The sequence below is a fragment of the Anser brachyrhynchus genome (genome assembly GCF_964034855.1).
Source record: "Anser brachyrhynchus genome assembly, chromosome: 17".
Classification (NCBI taxonomy): Eukaryota; Metazoa; Chordata; class Aves; order Anseriformes; family Anatidae; genus Anser; species Anser brachyrhynchus.
The window spans coordinates 5,895,681-5,917,478 of record NC_137710.1 but is presented as its reverse complement, the minus strand read 5'-3'; the positions used below and the strand labels follow the sequence as shown (position 1 = coordinate 5,917,478).

The window sequence follows — 21,798 nt, the reverse complement described above, 5'->3', positions numbered from 1 at the left end:
GATCTTAATATAAAAGTATGAAACGAGAAACAATTCAGGAGGTTTTATGGACTTTCAAAGAATCAAGTTAGCCAGTAACCCTTTTATTTTTATATGCAGAATTTGGCAGAGTTTTCTGCTTATTAGTTGCTTAGGAATTCAGAATATACATCTGTTCTGAGCATTTCAACAACACACAAAATTCAAGACACCATTAGCTTTGACAGTCTCTGAAGTCGTGGATTATTCTTTCTCAACTGAAGGAGCATAACTCTAAGTCAAATTCACAGTTAAAAATCTGGCTTTTTGAAGTCTGCCTTCCAGGAACAGTATTCAGTAACCACTTAAAATTTGCTGTTCTGCTAAATATTCTTGCCAGTACATGTATTTTCTGTTGGCTAGCTGATAGTTGCAGGAAGCAAATTTTAAATGAATTTTTTTTTTTAAGTAAAAGAATATTTATAGCCACTTTTTATTATTATATTTACTGAGCTCTAACTTTTCTCAAGAGAAAGCCAAAGAATGAGTTGAAATATTTAAATCTAGTTCTAGAATGCAGAAAATATTCAAGTGAAGTTGAGGGAAGTAAAAACCTAATCAACAGTCTGCAGTCTATGCCAGAAAAAATTGAAATATCCAGTAAAGAAATATACTATTTACTTAGGTTGTTCTTTTGTTCACTTGGGTACAGCCTTTACCACAAGAATAAAGCACTACATCTCTGCAGTTCTTTTTGTAAAATTTACTGGAACTATTTCCATTATTCTATCAGGTTTGATGTTCACAAGATATACTTGGGTTTGGTGTTTTTGTGGTTAGCTGAGAAATACATGAATTGAAGTGACGTCACTTACTACAAAGAGGTTAGAGCAGTGTGAGGTTGCACGTTTCCTAAAATAAATAATCAGGCTTTATATCACGTCTATAAAGAGTTTGTTCCTTCCATGATGCCTTGAAGGGATTGTGCGTGACTTTTGCACCAAATGATTTGCACACAGCATCTCATTTCACTCCTCCCAGCTGTCCATTCACATGCTGTTTTTCAAGTCTGTACTAATGCTAATAAAGAAAAATCTGCAAAAGAAAAAGCTAGACAAATTACATACCTCTGGTTAGGATTTAAGGTGGGAATTTCACTGTCAGACACAAACCTGTGTCTGGTGCTGTGGCTGGGCACACTTGCTCTGATGACTCCAAGCAGATAGGTGCATGTATGGGTAAATATCTTCAATGTTTCTGCCACTTTGGCTACAAATTCAATAATAAATGGGCCTTGAGCATCTAACTGAACCTCACTTAGTGAAAGCTTTGACCCGAAAGATTAAAAGTTAACCTAACCTTATCAGATGCCAAGCTCTGAAGTGAATAGGAGTTGACAGCACTCGGCCTTTTTGCAAGAGAACTCAGTCCCGCAGAGGATGCTGAATTTATGCCGATTTGTATCACACTGGCAACTTTTCCCAAGAGCAAAATAATGCTTCTCTGAAACAGAAACGGTGCTTGTGCTATATTCTCTTTTGCTACATTAAATTATTCCCTGGATGATTTTCTTCCTTCACTCATACCTCTTTCACCCCCACTAACAATTTATCTAATTCTTGGCAGATTTTCAATGCAAATATTTCAGAAGAAATGTTTCTGTGAAGGAATTTACATAAAGGCCAACTGCTTTGCAAATGAGGAATGTGTGAAGCTGTCACAACTCCTCAGTGGCAGTTTAGGAGGACTCAACACGGCATTCACAGGACGAAGAAAGGGAACATTTTGACCTCCTCTCTAAACGTGCTCTGCTAGTCACCAAACAACTTCAGTTTAAGATTTAGTCTTAAATTTAGTATATGCCAGTCTAAAATAACGGTTATAAACTTTTACTGTTGGTGCTTAACAGGTTCACGGTAGTCACATTTTTGTAAATTTGAGTGGTTTTTTGGAAGTGTGATGGCTTTAAAATAATGCCCAAGGGGCTGCCATGGCCAAGCCCTAGAACATCTTTCCTCATGGAGATTCCTGCAGTTAGTACAAACTGACATCATTTTATTAGACGTGTGAACTCCTGCTGGTTGAATCTATATGAGAATCTGGTCCCACTAAATGCTTAGCCAGTTTCTATAAACACATTTTCTCCCCAGTTTGAGCAAAAAAAAATCAAGATCATCATACTAGAAAATAGATCATTAAAACATAACAACAGTTTTGACTGATTTCATTACTTTAACATTGTCATAAATCCAGGGGAAATTTTTGTATGAATCACAACACAGCCATTACCATTTATCTGTCATACGCAAAATTATTTTTGGGCTTGTGGGGAATGAAAAAATGATTCCTTCCAACTCTGAAATTCCACAACTTGTTGAGGGTAGGATTGTCATACTTAGTAACAAGTGGGAACCAGAAAGATTTCATCAGTGTTGCTGAACAGTTACAAACGTCGCTAAGGAAAACCAAATTCCCTGGTATGTCTGCTGCTCTTATTCTTTTGCTGTCTATTCAAAGAGTAACTATTTGATATCAATTATCACAACAGACAGAAACAAGGGATGAAAAATACAGGAAGCAGTTCTCCTGAAATTGTAGCTATTGAAATTATTTAAAACATCTTTAGACTAATAAAAAGTCTATTCTAAAAATTGTTGCCAAAGAGCAGAATAATTCACACAGTGTAACATGGACTGATCCATTTCTTAAGTGCTCTAGGATATTTTTTCATTTGTTACTTTATCAATTAGAAATCTCCTTGAGCATTCAGTTCACCCGTTCACCAATTCATAGCCACAGAAAAATTAAAGGAAAGTGTCCCTTGTGTGTGACTGCCTTGCAGAAACTTTAGATCCTGTGGATGCTTTTTGCACCAACCTATATTACATGCCATAACAATCTCTCCAATTCATGGAGAAGAGGCACTCTGGTGCTTTACACAACCTCTCCCCTTCTTCCTTTTAATACAGAGTGAAAGTCCTGAGGTAGCTCATCGTAGCATCTCCAGACTCTTGGAAATACCACGTTACTTCACCAATACACTGAACAGACTTAATCATACTCTACAGGATTTAATTGTTTCACGGCTCTTTCTTTAGCATGAATGCAAAGCCATGGAGTTAGGACTTACATCAAACGACAAGCTAGTGACTAAATATTTTGCACTAGATAACAAACAATTGTGCATCTAGGGATTAATTCTGCTCTAAATCCTTACATGATCTGCCAAAGTAAATTTCATCAGCACAACCCAGTAAGTTCTTCTGACAGTTCACCATATAATATAAAAACGAGCAGTAGTTTAATTCTAGGATGACAGCATTATGCCTTCCTTCTACCAATGTACCCGTGCTTACTTAAAGCCCCACGTTATCTGGTACAGCACTCCAGCTCTTGCCTATTTTTAAGCAATATGGAATGTAATACTAACATTAAGCTTATGTATAAACATATAAATAGCAGGCTACAAGACTAAATTAGGATAACTATAGATATAAATATGGCAGGCTAAGAGGCAAAAAAAAAAAAAAAAAAGTGTGCTCGATATAGTGGGATAATCACCTCTTTTGGCCAGCTGGCTATATAGTGTTTAATGCACCCCAATATGCTCTGGGCTCAATCCCAGAACAACAAATAAAAGCAAAGCATTAAAATCCAATAGTCTGAGGAAAATAATTTCCAGAGAGGAAAGTGTTTAGAAAATAAAATTAAAAAAAAAAAGGGAGAAATAAAGAAATAAAAAGGAGAATGTAACAAAAGATTAAAAATAATAATAATAATATTCTGAATCAGAACTTTAAACTTGCCCAAGTTTTATTTACTGCAAATAAATTACATTTCTATTTCATATTATTTGTTCATGGGACTTGTCTATTATTTATTTTCTTCTCTTCTATCTCTTGTTGTTTAGCACCCTGTAACACGCAACTTCAACAAAGCATTTAGCAATGTGCTTGATTCAAATCACATAAATTATCCCAGTAAAACACACACACCCTCTCTCCTGAACTGTGATGTTCTGGTTGTTGTACTGAAAGCCTTATCATATAAGCCTTGCCTTGGTCTAGAGCATACTTTCCCCTTGGAAGCATATGTTAGTCATTAAATGATAGCTTGAACAGATCAAGATTACTGAAATTTACTATGAGTCACTGCAGAGGAGGAAGGTATGCACAGCTAGCTTCAGCATGAGTCACTGAAATGCAGTTCTTCTTGGCTGGTCCTGTCCTGATAGGAATCTTGTTGCTGACCCAGCTTGTGTTAGCCTCTTAGATTGGGAAGGTCTCTATTTTTTATTTATTTTTTTTAAAGGGAAAATCCCTTCTTAGCAGCCACACATTTCCTGATAGAAAAACAATCCCAAGTTTCTATTACTAGCTGTTAATACCATTATCTACCACTCTATTGCAAAGCAAAGAGAGTTAAAATTCCTAATGCAACAACTGGAAAAAAAAAAAAAAAGGCAAACCCAGAAATTTACCATCCACAAATTTCTCTCAAGTATGACCTCTCTGCCATTCCTAAAATAAATTAACACTATTTTCTAAGCTAAACTTTTTATTTATATTGCATAAACTAAATAAAAGCATTGTTTTAGATTGGTGATGTTACTGTAACAGAACCTATACTTAGTGATACTGCTACCTTGTAATAAATGCAGTCACAACCACAATGCACTATCAGGTGCCTTCATTTTTGTTTTAGAAGAACTGCCACTGGGGGAGAGCAGAGCAAAAAGGCAGAGTATCCTCTCCCCTCTATCAGACTGTACAACTGGTATCCATCCCTCAGCTTTCCCCGCTTTTCTCTCATGGTTGTGAGGACTCCTCTCTGAACATCAGTGCAGTGGCAATACTATTCAGTGAACTTAGAGTCTGGTCTTGTAAAAAAATAACTCTCCTAACACTAGGAAAATAAGTAGAAATTTATTTTTAAAGAGATTAATAATAATTATAATAATTCAAAATAGCAATATAATGCTAGTGCAAATGATTTTGTCTTTAAAAAAAAACTTAAATACTCTATGATTTAAAAGTATATCTAAATGAATAAATTTTCTACTACTGTCCATACCCATCTAGACTCCTGTTTCAGTGATGCACAAAAAAGTGACTCTAAGCATTAAAGAGATAGCCTATGGCCTTTCCACAACACCATTCTAAGACAGCTTCTGTACAGAAGACTTTTTCCTACAAAACGTGATCTTCACAACAGTTTGCCTTTCATTACTTTAACATTTTCAGTACACTATTACATATATTTCCAAGGCAACAGAATATAAATCAGGAAGACAAAAATAGCTTTATTATATTTACTGATTTCTGAGGGAAGCAACATTTATTTATATTCTTTTAAGTATTGGTCATTCATGCCATATAAATCATTTCTAAAAGCTTAAGAGGTTTCACAGAGAAATGGGCAGACATGCCAGAAGTCTAGGAATACAAGCATGTGATAATGTCTGGGATTGGCAAGTGAGAAATGTAAAACAATCTAAATAAGTAAAAGAACATGAGCATAGTTCCAAATACACACAACTAACAGAAGTAGGCTAGCTTCCTCAGTACTTGGCGCTGATGTTCTGAAGTCACCACTGTTGCAAAGAAAGTACCAAGAGTTACACCAAGGTATCTCAAGGAAAGTATGCAACAGGTCACTGAGATCCCATACTACTAAAAGCAATAAAAAATAAATTAGATTAAATGAATACAGAGTTGCAGATGGCATCTCTGCTGAAATAACTAGTGAGAAATTTCATATTGGAAAAATCCCTAGTGCAGAAAAGATCTGATTCCCTTTGTAGTTGTGCTGAAGTCACCGAGACAAGAATTTAAATGAATAAATGTGGTCAGACAGTTTAACTAATGATCCAAGGAATTTCTAGCCTCTCCACTAGTACCACCGACAGCTGTATTTGTACTGTGCCACACAACGTCATGAAGCAATGCAGCCACACAGCTCATTCGCTCATAGTCCTCTTCCAGCTTTGACTGAGATCAGTATCTTGCTGCATTTTTAGATATTAGAATGAATGTAGAGTAGCTAAACATTGGATGTCAGGACTAAACAGTACCTAATCTACTCCATTAAGAAGCCTAAAGAAATAAGCCATTAAGCCATTAAGAAGCTGGAAATAGGTATTTTTCAAAGACATCTTCACTGGAGTAGAAATAATTTGGCACAGTGTAAAGAATTTGGAAATTGCACCTACCTATCTAAACTCTGACCATAAAAAATGACAGAGCAGATACCATTTCAACAACTCCAGCCAGTAACCAAAACAACAACCGATAGAACAGCCTGTGCTGAAATCTTGGATACCAGGCAGAAATGCTCTTTTGTGTCTTCTGAGATTTGCTGTAGTTTTGCAACAGTGAAGACAGAGAGAACATGAAATCACAGGATCACTGAATCATTTAGGTTGGCGGGGACCTCTTGAGATCGTCTAGTCTGACCACCCTGCTGAAGCAGGGGCAGCTAGGTTAGGGTGCCCAGGACCACATCCAGTCAGGTTTTGAATATCTTCAAGGACACAATCCCTCTGCATAACCTATTCCAGTGTTTGACTGGCATTACAGGTGGAAAGAATAAAATACCACAAAATATGCTAACAGAAACAGCACAGTATCGCTTTTCTCACTCAGTTATTTCTGTGCTGTTAACAAAATACATGATTGATGGCATGCAGTGTAATTAAGAGGGCCTAAAACAAAACAAAGTGGGGGGTGGACAAAACTCCTTCTAATATCGAGTTTGAAGTAACATTGGCCTGTCAACAGTATCTACTGGAGAACGTAAAACTCGTTACCTTTCTCTTCCCCTGAACTATGTTGTTCCTTTTCATCCTCATCCCAAGGAAATGAAAGCAGAGGTGAAATCCATACATAATTTCCAACCAGACTGTTTTCATCACAAACTTTTTGCTTCTCATATATTTAATGTATATTTAACTGCCAGTACTATCACCAGACAAACTATCTAAAACTAATCTTCATTTTACTCTTCGGACTTGATTCTGTTTCCTCTTCAAATTGTTATGAATAATGAAAAATGGGGTAGTGTCATTCTAAAAGCCACATGTCCCGTTAGAGTGAGGACTGAAAGCTTTGCTCCATGCAAGTCAGCAGAAGTTCCGGTAGGCATTGTAATTAAAACAAAATGTTACCCTTCATATTTAATAGGTATCTGGAAAAAAAAAGTTTTGAAAGCATACTCTTTCAAAATGCCTGAATCCAGTGAATTTGAATATGTTAATCAGCCAATCAAAACATTTCTGGCCTTTTCTAAAATTTAAAATTAAAAAATAATAATTGTAATGTGGGCATTTTGAATGCAAATCCAGCTTCTTGTGATTTCAAATGCTACAGTTCACTCTGTCACTCCAAAACAGCTTGACCTCATCAAGACAGATTTCACAGGATGCTGGCTCATAGCGGGGATTAGGGGATAGTGGTATGTTATTACTTTTTTGTTTATAATTTTAAATGGCAAAGTTTTTAACATCTGAATGTTGGCTACTTCACCACTGCAGTAACTTCTTTTTCCATAACATTTTAAATATGTATATATATGCATTAACATTGTGCAGAGAAATACAAAGTTTTATAGCAGAAATCCTGGCAGTTCCTTAAATGTAACACAGCTAGCTGGAACTCCTGCAATAAGCCATCACAACATGCAAGGCTGCTCTGGGGATGTAGTCACTGATGAGGAACTTAAACAAGGGGAACTAAATTGAATTTAAAAGTTGTGAGAGTGTCAGGGAGAGAATTCTGCATCGCTGGACCAGATTTGATCATGTCAAATTAAACCCTGTAATTTTCTCTTCTCCTCCTGTAACAAATGTTCAGTCAAAGGCAGGGTGCAAAGTAGCACAAGATTCCACAGCTCCCTAAAATAGAATGACTGTGGAATTCAGTCCTGAGTTTTTAAATCAGCAAGATTTTTCGAAGTTTATTGCTTGGAATTGACTGACCCCTGACTGCTGATGCACTGACACTTGCAAGCAGAAATTTGAAAGACCAAAAGCAAATGCTTTTTGCTGTAGATTGATAACACTTGGTTCCAGTCACCAGGGATTATTTTCCTTAGGTGAGAGGTAATTTTATAGATACTAATTCTAAGTAGAAGCTGGTATATAAATTTATCCACATACGGAAAGAATGAAAGTCAGCAACTAAACTTAAAATTGAAAGCAAACTTTACTTGTACATTTATGAAAACATTCAGCTACTTCATGGTGCCCTAATTCCTGCCACCACAAAGAGAAAGAACTCATTTACAAATATTGAGGGCATTTCATGACAAATGAGTGGTAACACCTGCAAAGTGTTGTACCTGTAAAGGCTTAAATCAGTTCTAATGTGGAAATGACACTTTCTGTGAATTAAAACGTATTGCAATGTAATCCTCATCCTTACAACAAGCAGTCTTCAATGTGCTTAATGAAAATCTATATTTTTGTTACTGTGCAATTCTAGGCTTTCAGAATGGATTCCTATGAGAAAATATGTCCTAGGATGCCTCTGTTAATAATATTAACAATACAGAACTATGGCTTTATTGTTTAGAGATGTTGTATATCATAATGACTACTGCTATTTTAAGGTTGCCCAGGAGCAAGAAAATTAGCTGTAACTATGTTCATTTCTCATTTGAATTCAATGGATTTTCTGTACTCTATATAGCAAAGATTTAACTTATGTAGGAAAGTGCTGAACTTTATATTGATTTTTAAATTACAAGCTTTTATTATTTTTTCTTTTTGCTTAATTGTGGCATACTCTGTAGGAAACAGAGTTTTAATTATATTTTATTCAATTTTTTTCTAGCAGAGTCTATCCAGGTAAAAAGTATACCTTCATTCTGAAGATGTGGACAAAAGCCCTTGTTTTTCCTCAATCAATATATAAATTAGTCAACACTTAACTTGCCATAAAAATAAATTGGCTCCATATCGATTCGTCTCTCTCATGGTAGCACTAATATTTGTGTACAGATTGGAACTGGTTCTTCTCTCATTTTATTTTCCTATCAGTAATAATGTTAAACAAACCTTGGGATATGGCATGCCACTGGCCAGGAAAAAGACAACAGAGAGAAAGATCGTGTTAGGGTACATTTAGAGGCAAATCAGATGTGTTGCCTCATTAAAAGCTCAGAGAGAAGGTTAAGAAAAATTTTCACTATATCCCTGAGCTCCATGAGGACTTCCAGCATTTTATAATGTGAGCAGTCAAGAGAAGAAGAGGTCTTCTTTCCCTACACTTTACCACCTCCAAAGTGCCCCCAAGAGAGCACTTCCCAGATAAATATGCTGCACCTACAATAATAATGTTGATGTTCTTGTATGACTCCTGGTTCTGGAGATTTAAAAAAGTCAGAATATGAGACAGGATTTACAGGAAAAGCTGATGAGCTTCCATTGGTGAACTCTAGCAAGGGGCGCCAAGGAAGTAGGTCACTGTGGGCTTCTGATGGGAGGAATTCTTTGCAGAAAATAAAGAGCAGAAGCAAAAATGTGAATGAGAGGATTTGGTAAAAAAAAAAAAAATGGGGATAGAAGCAGCTGTTTGAATGATTCAGTATAATAAAATGGTAAGAAAGATTAACACTTCATGATGAGGCAGACAGCTCCCCTAACACTACTTTTGTTAAAATGAACCACATGACAAAAGAATGAGATGGAACAAAGCTAAATTTGTACTAACTTGGTAGTATCTTAGCAAAGTTTTTTTTTTTTCTTTTTCTTTTTCTTTTTTTTTCCCCAGAATCAGCCAAATCTTTAAAACGGCATTTGCATTAAATATATTTACATTTTGGAGAAAAAGAGCTATGTTAAGAATTCCTGATTTGCATCCCATTTTCATCCAAGTTTCTTCTTACACAGGGTGAGAAAGTCAAGTGTTTATAATTATCCAAAACTGCAGCAACACGAGTTCCCCTTCTGCAGAAAACTACAGAAGCCACAAAGTGGTTGAAACTTAGTGTACAAAAAGTTTTCCTCTAGCCATAAAGAAATTTTCTCTGTGGTGCCAGACAACCAATAGGGGATCAACAGAGTGGTGAGCAGTGTGCTGTGGTGCCTCATCCATTGTATGGATGTTCCCCTTTTGTCTCACCACCTTAGTCGGGCCTTTACCCTCTCTGCACCTAGTATGACAGGACTTACACCAAGCTGGTATTTCCACATGCTGAAATTTGATCAGCTGCCTTGTCAGGAAAGACAAAAAATTATAGATATTTTGTCTCCCAGACGTTGTCAAAAAGTGACTTCGGTGTGGTCAAAGATCAAGATCTATGCTACATCATCATATGGATTTCACAAAATATTGATGGTGTTTTACACCATTTTCTTTCCCATTTTCTCTTCTGATGCTTGCCAGAACATGTTGTATATGCTTTTCAGTCTTGACATTCATCTCTTCTGAATTTCTACAATGTGCTGTAATTTCTTGGATCATACAAGTGAAATATTAGTTCTTCTCTAGTTCTTCCTGCTATGAAAGACTTCTTGCCAGAAACAATATTTTACTTTTTTTTGAGGATAATTATTTTACAAAATGTACTGATGCTTCATGACAAGACTTTCGGACAAGTCAAGATTCTTCAACTTTGAACTACCATCAATCTTGACATCATCCCACATACACTGAAAAAGTCAGTTGATTTCTTTCACCCATTTAGCTGGAGAAAATAGTTCATCCAATTGAAGAGCACTGAAGAGCAGAACATCAGCACTTTTAAAATCCAGTGAAAGAATATCTGTTTCTCTCTGAAATGTTCCTGAATAAGATATTACAAGTGTAATGCTATAATATGTATGAAGTCCCAAGCAAAAAGACTCTCATAATGATCTGCAAATATCACTGGAAAGGCTGCATATATCTACAGAAAAGCAAAATGAGAATTGCTTTTCACTCCTAGCTATTTTCTTGTAAAAGTGGACATTGTGGATAGAAAGAATGAATAAGAAATTCCTCAGAATGGCAGAAAGAATGAAAATCTTAATCACTTTATGTTCTTATGCAAATAAGTTAATTTTAAATCCTTGGTGAAGTCTCCTTACAAAAAAAAATTCTAAAACTGTTAATGTTATTTTCATAAGATACAAGAAAAAGTAGCAGAAAAACTAGCTTCAGGGATTGTGCAACAGAAAAGAAACTGCTGTTTGAATAGAGACGATTTTAAAAAATAACACTAAGTACAATATGCATGTCCATCTTGTCCACAGGGAGTCTTTATCTCATAAGAGAAATACAAGTAATATTTTTATGAATTATTCATCCTGATTCATGAGAATTTCTATTTTAGGTCAGAAAACCATTTTCCACTAAAAGAAGCTTGACCAGAAAGCTTTCTAGCAGTTCTATTGGTAGGAAGAATTTCTACTGGATTTATCAGTCCTGTGGGAATCCAGCTGCAATCCTGAACACCCAGGCCTAATGGCAATAATTACTCATGTCCTCCTCTTCTGTCCTCTCTGAAGCAGCATGAAAGAAAGGACTTGTGCTGCTATAGTATGAAAGGTTGCAGAGGCATGCAGTTATTTTGTACTACGTTTAAGTAAATTCACTTAAATTTACTTAAATTTGCTTAAATAGTTTACCTCAATAAATTCACAAGTTGCCTGAACTTAAATTGTTTAGAAGTACTCCACGGACTTTGCTGGAGCTATTTAAAATCTATAGTAGTGAAAAAGAACAGATTTGGCCCACTGCCACCTTACTTATGCACAACTAGAATGTATAATCTATTCATCCATTCCTTAACTTTAAACATTACTGCTAATTAAAAGTCAGAGATAGAGGTAAATTATATTCCCATAGTCATAGGTGTCACAGGCAGGCAGCCTTCCTCTCAATTCCAATGTATATATCACTTCAGCAGAGCTGCTCACATTTTACATGTAATTCTTTACTATGCATCTTCCCCACAGACAAATATTCATCACAATTTTATCTGTTATTTCATTGTTTCCAAAGATTATTCACAGAATTTGGAATCTGTGATACCGAGAATTACAGACTGTGATTCAGAATACAAGTTACCCAGAGGGTTGATTCTGTTGCTCACTGATTAATAGCTTTTTTGGCAAAAATTCACACCAACAGCTAAAAAAGTATACCAGGAAAAAAAAAAAGTCAAAATAGACAGCTCTATTGTCCATTGCCCAGATCTCAAACTATAACTTCATTAATTTTGTTTACAAACTTTCACAGCTACTTCTGTTTTTACACACCTATTCTGACTAGATTATACCAAAACCATATAAATGAAATATGGCAAAGAGCAACTTAAATGCAATATTTTATGTTGTCAAAACAAAATTTGTTTCAGCACGTTTGGCAACTTCAGAATGCTTTGGATTTGGAAAATTTTTAGCATTTATATTTTTTTATACTGATTTGGAATTTTAAAATAAATTTTAGAAACCAAGCTAGAAGATATACAAAATGCTTCACCATCAGATAGCACTAGCATTATGTTCTGGAACAAGCATAGAAAAGATCTAATGTATTTGTACATAGTTTTGATCTAAAAACAATGGAGAAAAGGACATTTAGTACTGCATGGGGCCAGTTTCTACTTCTAGTCCACAAAAGATTTGGGGCTAAAAAAAAAAGAAAAAATTAGATTATTAATTTTTGTCTTAACTTGTGGAGCAAATCTTCACTGTACCTTTTAACAAAGTGATAGGATGGTACTGGTATTATTATATTATTATATAATTTAACACTAAATAGATGTTAATAACAATATACTATCATTTATTATCCAAATAAATGCTCTATGATTATAGAAAAAAAACACAAGAGCAATAGCAGGTAAAGCAGCCTATACTACAGAATGCGTAACAAATTCGGCTAGAGGCCAAAGAATTAAATCTGTTCCTGTTATTTGGCAGGATTTTGGAGCATAAAAATGCCAGGTGTGACTATGGAGTAATGACCCTACAATCTCTTCTTTTTTCCCCAGCCTGTGCTATACTTAGCATACTTAGTGTTCAAATTTACTCTAAACTAAACCCCACCCAAACCAAATGATCGTGTGTTCTTCATCTGTTTGCTCTCAACCTGTAATAAGGGATTATCTTTGGACGCCAAGGCAAAAATCTATGGAGGCAAATGGACTGCTCTTTCTTTTTTCCTTTTTCAAAAAGGAACGGAATAGATGGGTTTAAAAATACTACTATGAAGTGTGCTATGATAACAAATGTGACATTTCTACGGGTATACCAGTATCCCAGTGGTCTTCATAGTAAAATGCAACAGGGATAAAGAAAAAACACAGTTTTGTTTAACAGCCTGCTAGTAAATCATCATACCAAAAGCATGAGGAGGCACCAGAATAAATAAAACAAAGTGCATTTTATAAATTGTCTACACATAATACAACCAGAGTCTTCACTTACAAGCTCCCGCCTTTAAGAGACCACTAGGTACATTCAGAAGAGTCCTTAGCTTGAAAACAGTCCAACAACACTTTTCATTTCTATGCCTTAGAGTTTTTCCTCATGTATTTGTTTTCCACTGTCTCCTCCACCCTTACCATAAGCACAACAAATAGAAAGAAATACTGGCTTGAATACAGTGATTGAAAGAAAATGTGATAACTTTGTAGAATATCTAACATATGCTTTCTAAGAAACATCTAAGAATTGAAATCTCCATTTTCCCTTTCCATTCAAAACTCTATTGAGTAGGTAATAGATGCTGCATTCCTTATGCCACCACTGCAGGGTTTAAACTAGTTCTTCACTGACACCAACAAGACAAAAAGAGGTTCCTTTTTCTCCGAGAGCAAAGAAGACTGGCTATTTTTCCATTTTCTTGCTGGAATATATTAATTTAGTGAAATTTGAATGCTCTACTGAATTCAATCAATTTGAATAAAATTTGTCTCCAGGATTGTCAGATTCAGAACAGAGTTCTGCTCTGTTGTCTAGAACAGACAGGTCATGCTAGAACAGAGCTGAATCTGCTCCCTTCCTATCCCAGGAGATGCTCTGCCCATCAGATTTGTGGCTGTCCTTGGAGAACCTTTCATCTCTTGGTTTATTCATGAAAACATTCAAAACACCTCACTTTTATGTCAGTGTGGAGAAAGACCAACAGCAGAAACCATAAACAAAATCTTGTTTTCTTGACAGCTGTAATGAGAAAGCCATAATTCATACCACCCTTTTGTAAATTGCACAAACACATTCATAGAACAATGTACACAGAAAGGTCCAAAACTGCACTTGTCACTTCACCGTTTTTTTAGTACACGCACTAATCAGCCTTCTGCTGCGATGGAAACAGAAGTCAATGAGGTTTAATGGCTGGAAAAAATATAATATTGCAGTTACAAATGCCATCCGAATTGCTACTAAAAACTCCCACAAAAGTTGCAAGAAAAATACATAGAAGTCATTACAGACATTGAAGTTCTGAACAGCCCTAAGGGTAAGACTAAACGGAGAGTTTCTATCTTACTTACCAATTTGTGTGTGAGCTGGATGGTAATAAGAGGAGATCCTGACAGATTGTGGGACAACTTGGGTGGAGGATCTACTTTGATGGAGATGAGATAGCTGGTTGCTGAGATCATATAGCCTTTGTAGGCAGCAGCTTCAGCAATCCTTGGAAAGAAAAATATATTAAGGAAGTAGAAAAAACATTTTGTAGTTCATGCCAGTATTGGCCTCTTTCAACCTCGCCTGAGAAATATTGTTCCTGCCTGATGTACCTGTTAGAATAATTTCACAGTGGTAAGTTATCACAGCTCCCAGTTTCCTAACAAATTGTCTAAAGCAAAGGCCTTTGTGAGCAGTGTAAGACAAAGTTTATTCTCAGAGCTGCCTCCAAGAACTCACCCTTATAGCCACAACAAAGGGAACACAGCACGTCCTTTTTCCATTCAGGTCAATGAATTTCTGAGCAAGATCCAGCCCCAAAAGATCCTATTACATGACCAGAAGAAACAGCTACAAATTATAGGCAACACCTTTAGCTATTAAGAGACTTAATATCATAAAAATTCCTCCATTCTGCTCCTTTCTTGCAAAGGTTAACAAGCCTTGCTGAAAAGTGCCTTGGATGATTAGAGAGAATCCAATGAAGTAAGGGGTCTAAAAATAAACCTAACTAAGGAAAGAAGCCTTCAGGCAAAGAGAAAAAGTGCCTGGGTATTCAGGCAATCTAATTAAACATGCGTATTAGTAAGATTCATATACTTGCATTGTATGCAATGCTTATATACATATATGTCACGTATATATTTAGAAATCCTTTAAATTTTTACTTTGAAGAATTGTTTCTGTCCGGTTATAAAGTTTGCTAGAGCATAACTCAGGTCACAATACAAACAGAGGGAAACATGACTAAACATCTGATTAGTCTCTGTGTTATTTTTTCTAGGCTAAATTAATTTTGCAGTACATAATAAGAACACATTTCTGCTTTCAGCTAAAACTTATGACTTTGGCATTTCTGCACATTTAGGAATAAATGAGATCTATTTGGCTGTAGAGTAAAATTTTTTACACTATCTATAAAAAAACTGCAGGTGTAAAACATTTTCTGTCATCCGTCTCTTTGGTAGTGAATGAATGTTTTTTACTGTGAGAAATGACAGACACGGTGAATTAACCATCAGCGTGGGTACCTAAACACAGCACACCACTGAATAATAAAAAAAAAAATTAAAAACCATCTTACATCTGCCACCTGTTTGCAGTGCTTTCTTGTTTTCCTTGGGGGAAGGGGAGTAGGGGGAGAGATCATGTTGTAAGGTATTAAAATAACTTCATTCAGTTCCTCAGGAAGATCAAATAAAGCAGAACTCATTTATTACAACTCCAAGCACCAGTCTTCTGACCAGGAAAAAACATCAGTATCAAGCCATACTTCTGCTCCCAGGAACCACAATGTGAATTGCATTTGTTACTCTGATATGAAAAGTTTGTTTATAGAAGGACGTGAAATGTTAAGACCACTATCCAACATTTGGAGATTTTTCTTTCACAGATGAAAGGGATGGACAGTTTTTCCTCCCCCCTTACCTGCCATTTTAATGTTACAGACTAATTGAATTTTGAAACGTACAAAATACTTCAGCACAAGCAAGTTTCTGTGTTTCATGTTTGTACATGCCAGCTTTTCTTTGTTGTAGCACAGTCTCAATACTGGGCCTGGGTGTTAGATGGCAGCTGGTCTGTCATCTGATTACCTCCACTGGGATTACTACAGAGTTACACAAACTGTATATACATGGAAGCAGAACAGGGTCCAAAACCCATTGTTTCTTTTTTTTTTTTTTTTTTAATTTCTTTCTTTCATAATGAATCTAAACCGACTTCCCTCTTAGAAACTGCTGTTTTTATAGTCTGAAAATAGAAGTCATCTGGCTCTACAGCACAAAAGTTCCAAGAGTTTTGTTTTATTTTTACCCCACACATGCAAGAGAGGAAAAAAAAAAAAACACCACATAAAGCAGAAGAAAATGAACAGGCTTCAAATTACAGGTGTTCAAGTACCTCAGTGCTAGACGGAAGCTAAAAAAAATCTTCAAAACAAATTACTCTGAAAAAGCCTTTTTATTCTAGTAAAATGTAAGCAAGGAAGATATAATAGGACAGTACAAAAATAAAATCAAGAAGGAGGGAACTTGATACTTATTTTTAAAACATTATTTGGATACCTGGGGTTTGATTCCACAAAGGAAAAGTGCTAAGCTAGCATTCCCTGCATTGTTGGTTTTTAGAACACTTTTTGGGCAGATCTGCATTTAGACTTTTATAGACATGATTCCGTAGTGCAACATAAACTGCAAACAGTTCAAGTAATTATAGAAATACAGCTGTTTCTTCTCCAACAACTTTCTGTTTTTCTTTAACATTGCAGCAGGGACAGAGCCTTTATTCTTGGAAATGTGTGTTAAAAATACACGTGATTTAGTGAAACTTGTATAGGTCTCCAGGTCATCCTATTCCATAAAATTCACAGACCATGCACAAAGATGACGTAACTATTTCCCTACAACAGAACCCCAGCGGCTTTAGACTCTATGATGATGCATTAGAATGAGAAGTTTTGACATGTAGGGTCTTTACTCATGTTGTGTTCATCTTTGCTAAACTTTGACCTAAGTCAAGACTGTATTAATTTTCCATCTCTAAGGGGCTGAGAGTATAGCTAATTATCTTAATAAATTGCACTCTGAGCCTCCTGATGAAAAACCTAAGCTGTCATGAATTATTGCCTGTTTCTTCATGTCAGTAAGAAATATTGCGCAGTAATGACACAGTTTCTTTACAGCCACCTGCTAAGTGCCCTTTTTTTGAGAGAGAGCAGAGAAAACAACAGTTCAACTTGCTATTCGATTTTAAAATGCTATTTAGTAATAGTTGTGCCATTATCTCAGTGTGATCAATCTGGTCATAAACCAGGAATTCCCTGAAGTTCACAAATGATTTTTCATGACCTTCTGTGGATCTGTATGTCAAGAAAGGAAGGTAATCCCTGAAGTACATGACAGCTGAGATGCTGCATCTTGCCTTCTGCTGTCAGACGTAACATGATGAAAAGCCACAGAATAGAAAAGACTGAGACAAAGTGTAACCTAATCTACATACTTTAGTGTCGATCAAATAAAAACATGAAGTCATACTAGCTTAAAAGGAAAGTGTAATGATTTACACGAATGGCAGTTCTAAATTCCCCGGGGAACTGTCCAGCTAAGAGGTATATAGGTCTCCATTTACTTTATCTTATCTGCTAACGATTTCATTGGTGCCACATATAAAACAAAGGTCTTTTAAGCATTGCCTGGTCTCCTGTCGTAAAATTATCTTATAGGTTCAGATTTTATCTGCAGAGGGATGTTATGTTTTCTTGTTTCATCTAAGTGCAAACTTTATCTTTATGTGTGTCAGGAGAAAAGATGTAATTCGCCTTTTATAAAACAGATTAAAGTTATGAAATTCTAATACCAGATCTGATGAAAGGAAAAAGGAGACAAGGAAAGACAAACATGTCGCCATGAGAATCTATTTTACTACAGCATAAAACAAAACATCTAACATAAGGTTTAATCTCTCTCTAGTTAATGACTACATGTCCTCAATATTGCAGAATAAGGATTATGGTTCATAATTTATTTACAGTTGATAATGACATGACTGCTATAAAGGTATATTACTAACGTAATAAACAAGTTGTTACAGCATGGGAGATCTGAGATACTTACTTGGTATCCATAGGGTTGATCTTATGAAAGAAATAGTGCATGTTATGGTAAAATAGGCCGACAATGGTAATCCAAGCTGTGAAAAGAAAACAGGGGTTATTCCTTAGAGCAATTATTGTAAGCAAGAGAAACTTCTCTCCTAGACCTGAAATTCTGTGTCAATTAAGAGCCTTGACTGCTGCAAACTTCAACGTCTTTGCTTTAGCTGAATTCCGATTATTCTTTTAAATAAATGAAAAAGTATGAACAACTTGCAGTACAGCACAGGAGACATTAAGATAGAAGGATGCCTGCCCTATGCAACTGTACTTCCAGAATGAGTAAGTTGTTAATCAGTCATCATTTATAAAGCTCCTACAAGTCATTAGAAATGGCTGCATGACATACCAGAGTCAACATCTCGAAGCTACAGTAATCTCATGGCTACTTAACCACTACCTATATTGGCTGGCAATTTACAAAACTGAAACACAGGCAACCAGTTTCCGCTTCGGCTGCCTGCTTGTTGTCTTCATTCCAAGTATTTATGGGGTCTCTGGCATCTAAGTGAAGAGACAGATGTGTATTTTATAAGTGTCAGCCACACAGATGTCCTTTGTTATCCCTTTTGCTGGGTTCCAAGTATTTATAATGTCAACTCTAAGGTGGAATAATGAATGTTTAGGTTACTTCATTTGGACAGTGTTGCAGTGTGGCCTGAAGGTCAAACTTGTTCAGAAGTGAGTTTTAGAGATTTAACCCTTTTTCCAGCTAAAAGGCTGGATCATTTTGGGATGTCAGCCATGATAATGCGCCGAAGAAAATAAAATAAGCATGGTAAGAAGCTTTTTAAGGAAAAGAAAAAAGTTATCACATGCTATTTTTAGCATTACATAGTGGTTCGCAATTATAGTTATTCAAGCTTCAGAGCATTTCCAGTGAAGTCTCCAACTAGAGCCCCCTGCCAGTGCAAAGAAACAAAGCTGTCATCACAAAGCAGGTAGATAGTTCAGTAATTATTAGAGTATTTCCAACTGCAGGCTATCTGCAGCTAACTTTCCACTATATGAAACTTTCTTCAACAGAAGTGACTGAGGAAAGGTCTCTGGGTGTGTGAATTCTGTGGATTGTAGTTTATATAGTTTTATGTGGTTTAGGCCTCATTTTCAAAGATCTGAGAATCCAGGTAGATATCTTTAAAAACAGGTTCCTTCAATCTTTCAAGAATCTAAAATAATTGACTTTGAGATTTTAAAATCTTGACTAAAGCTTCTGATTTTTTCCAACTTTTGAGATAAGCAAGAATTTTAGCTTAGGTTTGGATACTGTTGCTTAAACCTATCATTTTATGGTTTAATTTTATAAAACATTTTAAGACTGATTTTTCATGGAGGTAGAAGTAATGCCTGATCTGATACCACAGAATTTCTTTAAAATTACCAGTTTGGATCACTAGATATAATTTATTTAATGATGGTTTCTCCAATGTTAAAAGATGCCAGCATTAAATGTCTGCAGTATCTGTAGTCTAGGTGCATTATTTAAGTTGAATTAAAGTAATACAAAGTAATATTTAAGTAATATGAAGAACTCTACCACACTAATCATTCATTAATATGACAGAAGAATTGCTGCTGTCTTAGAGCCAGTATGATCAACAGCAATCAAATCCACTATTTAGAAAAGTAAGGCAAACCAAAAACTGTTTTCAAGAAAAACTTTTTCAATGTCCTGCTTACATGCTTCTGCTCCTTCCTTTAAATTTTTCCTTACCTTTTTCTTGAAAAGCTTCACTGGGAATGGAAATATAACTCTGTCCTCGAGACGGAAAGCGATAACGGGACAAATTCAGAGTCTGAGGATGCATTCTAGCCAAGGTGTAATCTGTGTGATAACCCAAACAAAAATATGATAAAATCAATAGCGTTTACAACTTACTTGACTATGTAACTGTGCTTTTCCAGTAGCTATTACAAGTCTTGACTTTAAAACTCCAGTTGTTTGAAAAAAAATAGAATAAATTCCCTGAGTACAAAACTGCCTTTTCTACCCAAGTTCTTTATGAAGGGAAAGGCTGTACACAGTGTTAGTATACCATGGATCGCTTCAACCATGCTCAAATACTGAGCTTGACAGGACAAGAAAAACACACTCTTCCTTTGCCACTGACATTTGAAGGCATTATTTCAGACCTCCAGTGCAATGTTTGAGAATGCCAGTGTCCAAGACAGCTTAGGAAGCATGCATTCAGTGATTAATGGTACTGATGACTGCTCAAGTTATTTGCCCCCTTGCTCAGGTCTCAGTGAAGCAGAGCAGAATGCCAGAACAGTTCAATTACCTTTGCTACCTGTAGCATCCTGAAACAGATGAAATTAGAGTGCTAGGATGCTAAACAGTAGTAAAAGAAAAAACATCCTGAAAGGTTTAAACTAGACCTGTCATTTGCAGTCTCTTGTTCCCAAATTAAAGTTTTGTAGTATCCATATATCTGCAAGTTCGAAGCAGTGCGTATGAGCTCTAGGTACAACTTTAATTGCCTACTAGTATAGTCTGTGCTCTACTATGCCTTTAATATAGTTTTATTGGATTAATTTAACAGAATTTGTATGATAACCCCTTCCTCAAATAACCTCAAGAAAGTTCAAGTACAGTCAGAGCTGATTACCTCTGGACTTTCTGCAACTGAAATGTTTTTTATTCAAAAGAAAAAATTTGCTTTGATTTCTTCTTTCACATTACCAAAGAAGCGGCTGCATGCACAGAAGTGTTTACAACACACACAGATAGTCCAGAGAGAGAGGGAGAACATTTCTGCTAAATCCTACCTGCCACAGATGATGTGCCCTCAACAGTTAGAGGTAATGTGTTCTCTTCCAGATTGCGTGTCATATGCACCATCACACTGTCAATAGTTTGAATTAAACTTCCAAATATGTGAGCAGTCTGAGGGAAGAAGAAAGAGAAGGCTCTACAACAGAAGAGACTGTGTTTCATAGCACAAAATGCCAAGGTGCCAATGCTAAATTCCTGTGTGACTCATTGTTTGAATGCCTAAAGTCAAATGTGACTTCTCCATAAACTTTTCCACATATAGTGGATTAAATGTTACATAAATTGATGCCTTCAGCGCCTGATCTTATAAAATACTATGTTTTATAGAGTGTCTCCAAAGGACTCTCTGCTCCCTTCAGCATTTGGCAGTCAATTATATTCAGGACTGAGCAAAACGATGTCAAGAACTGAACAGATTATTATGGCAATATATAAAGACCTGTATCAGACACTCATTGAAACATAATCTTACATACATTTATAGCCACAACTTTCTTTCATCTTTATAAAAACATTCCCTAATATAAAGCTGTGTTTAAAGTGTTTATATGTCCCATGGAAAACAATCCTCAACACTAAAACTTGATGCATAAAACCTCAGAGTGAATGCATGTTTCAATGAAGAATCCTATTTGATTTGAGATCTACTCATACAAGAGATGACTAAGGATTTTAGGCTAAGAGCTTAAATCTATTAGACATCTATGAGATCTAAGATTTTTAGGATTCAATAAGACCCTAATTTATATTAGTAGCCTGTCCTCTTCTCTTGTTTTAAAAGATTTCTTTTAC

The 21,798-nt window shown here is 35.8% G+C and overlaps 1 protein-coding gene across 2 annotated transcripts in view; it reads right to left on the bottom strand.

The window, feature by feature from the left end:
* Positions 1-21,798, bottom strand: part of ADGRD1 (adhesion G protein-coupled receptor D1) — a 157,566-nt gene that overhangs the window by 108,718 nt on the left and 27,050 nt on the right. For both annotated transcript variants that reach the window (XM_080559658.1, XM_080559659.1), the window contains 4 exons: positions 21,000-21,117; positions 19,945-20,055; positions 18,193-18,268; positions 14,443-14,584 (listed from right to left, as the gene is read on the bottom strand). In XM_080559658.1, the coding sequence (XP_080415784.1) occupies positions 14,443-14,584; positions 18,193-18,268; positions 19,945-20,055; positions 21,000-21,117 (447 nt within the window). The remainder of the gene's footprint in view (positions 1-14,442; positions 14,585-18,192; positions 18,269-19,944; positions 20,056-20,999; positions 21,118-21,798) is intronic.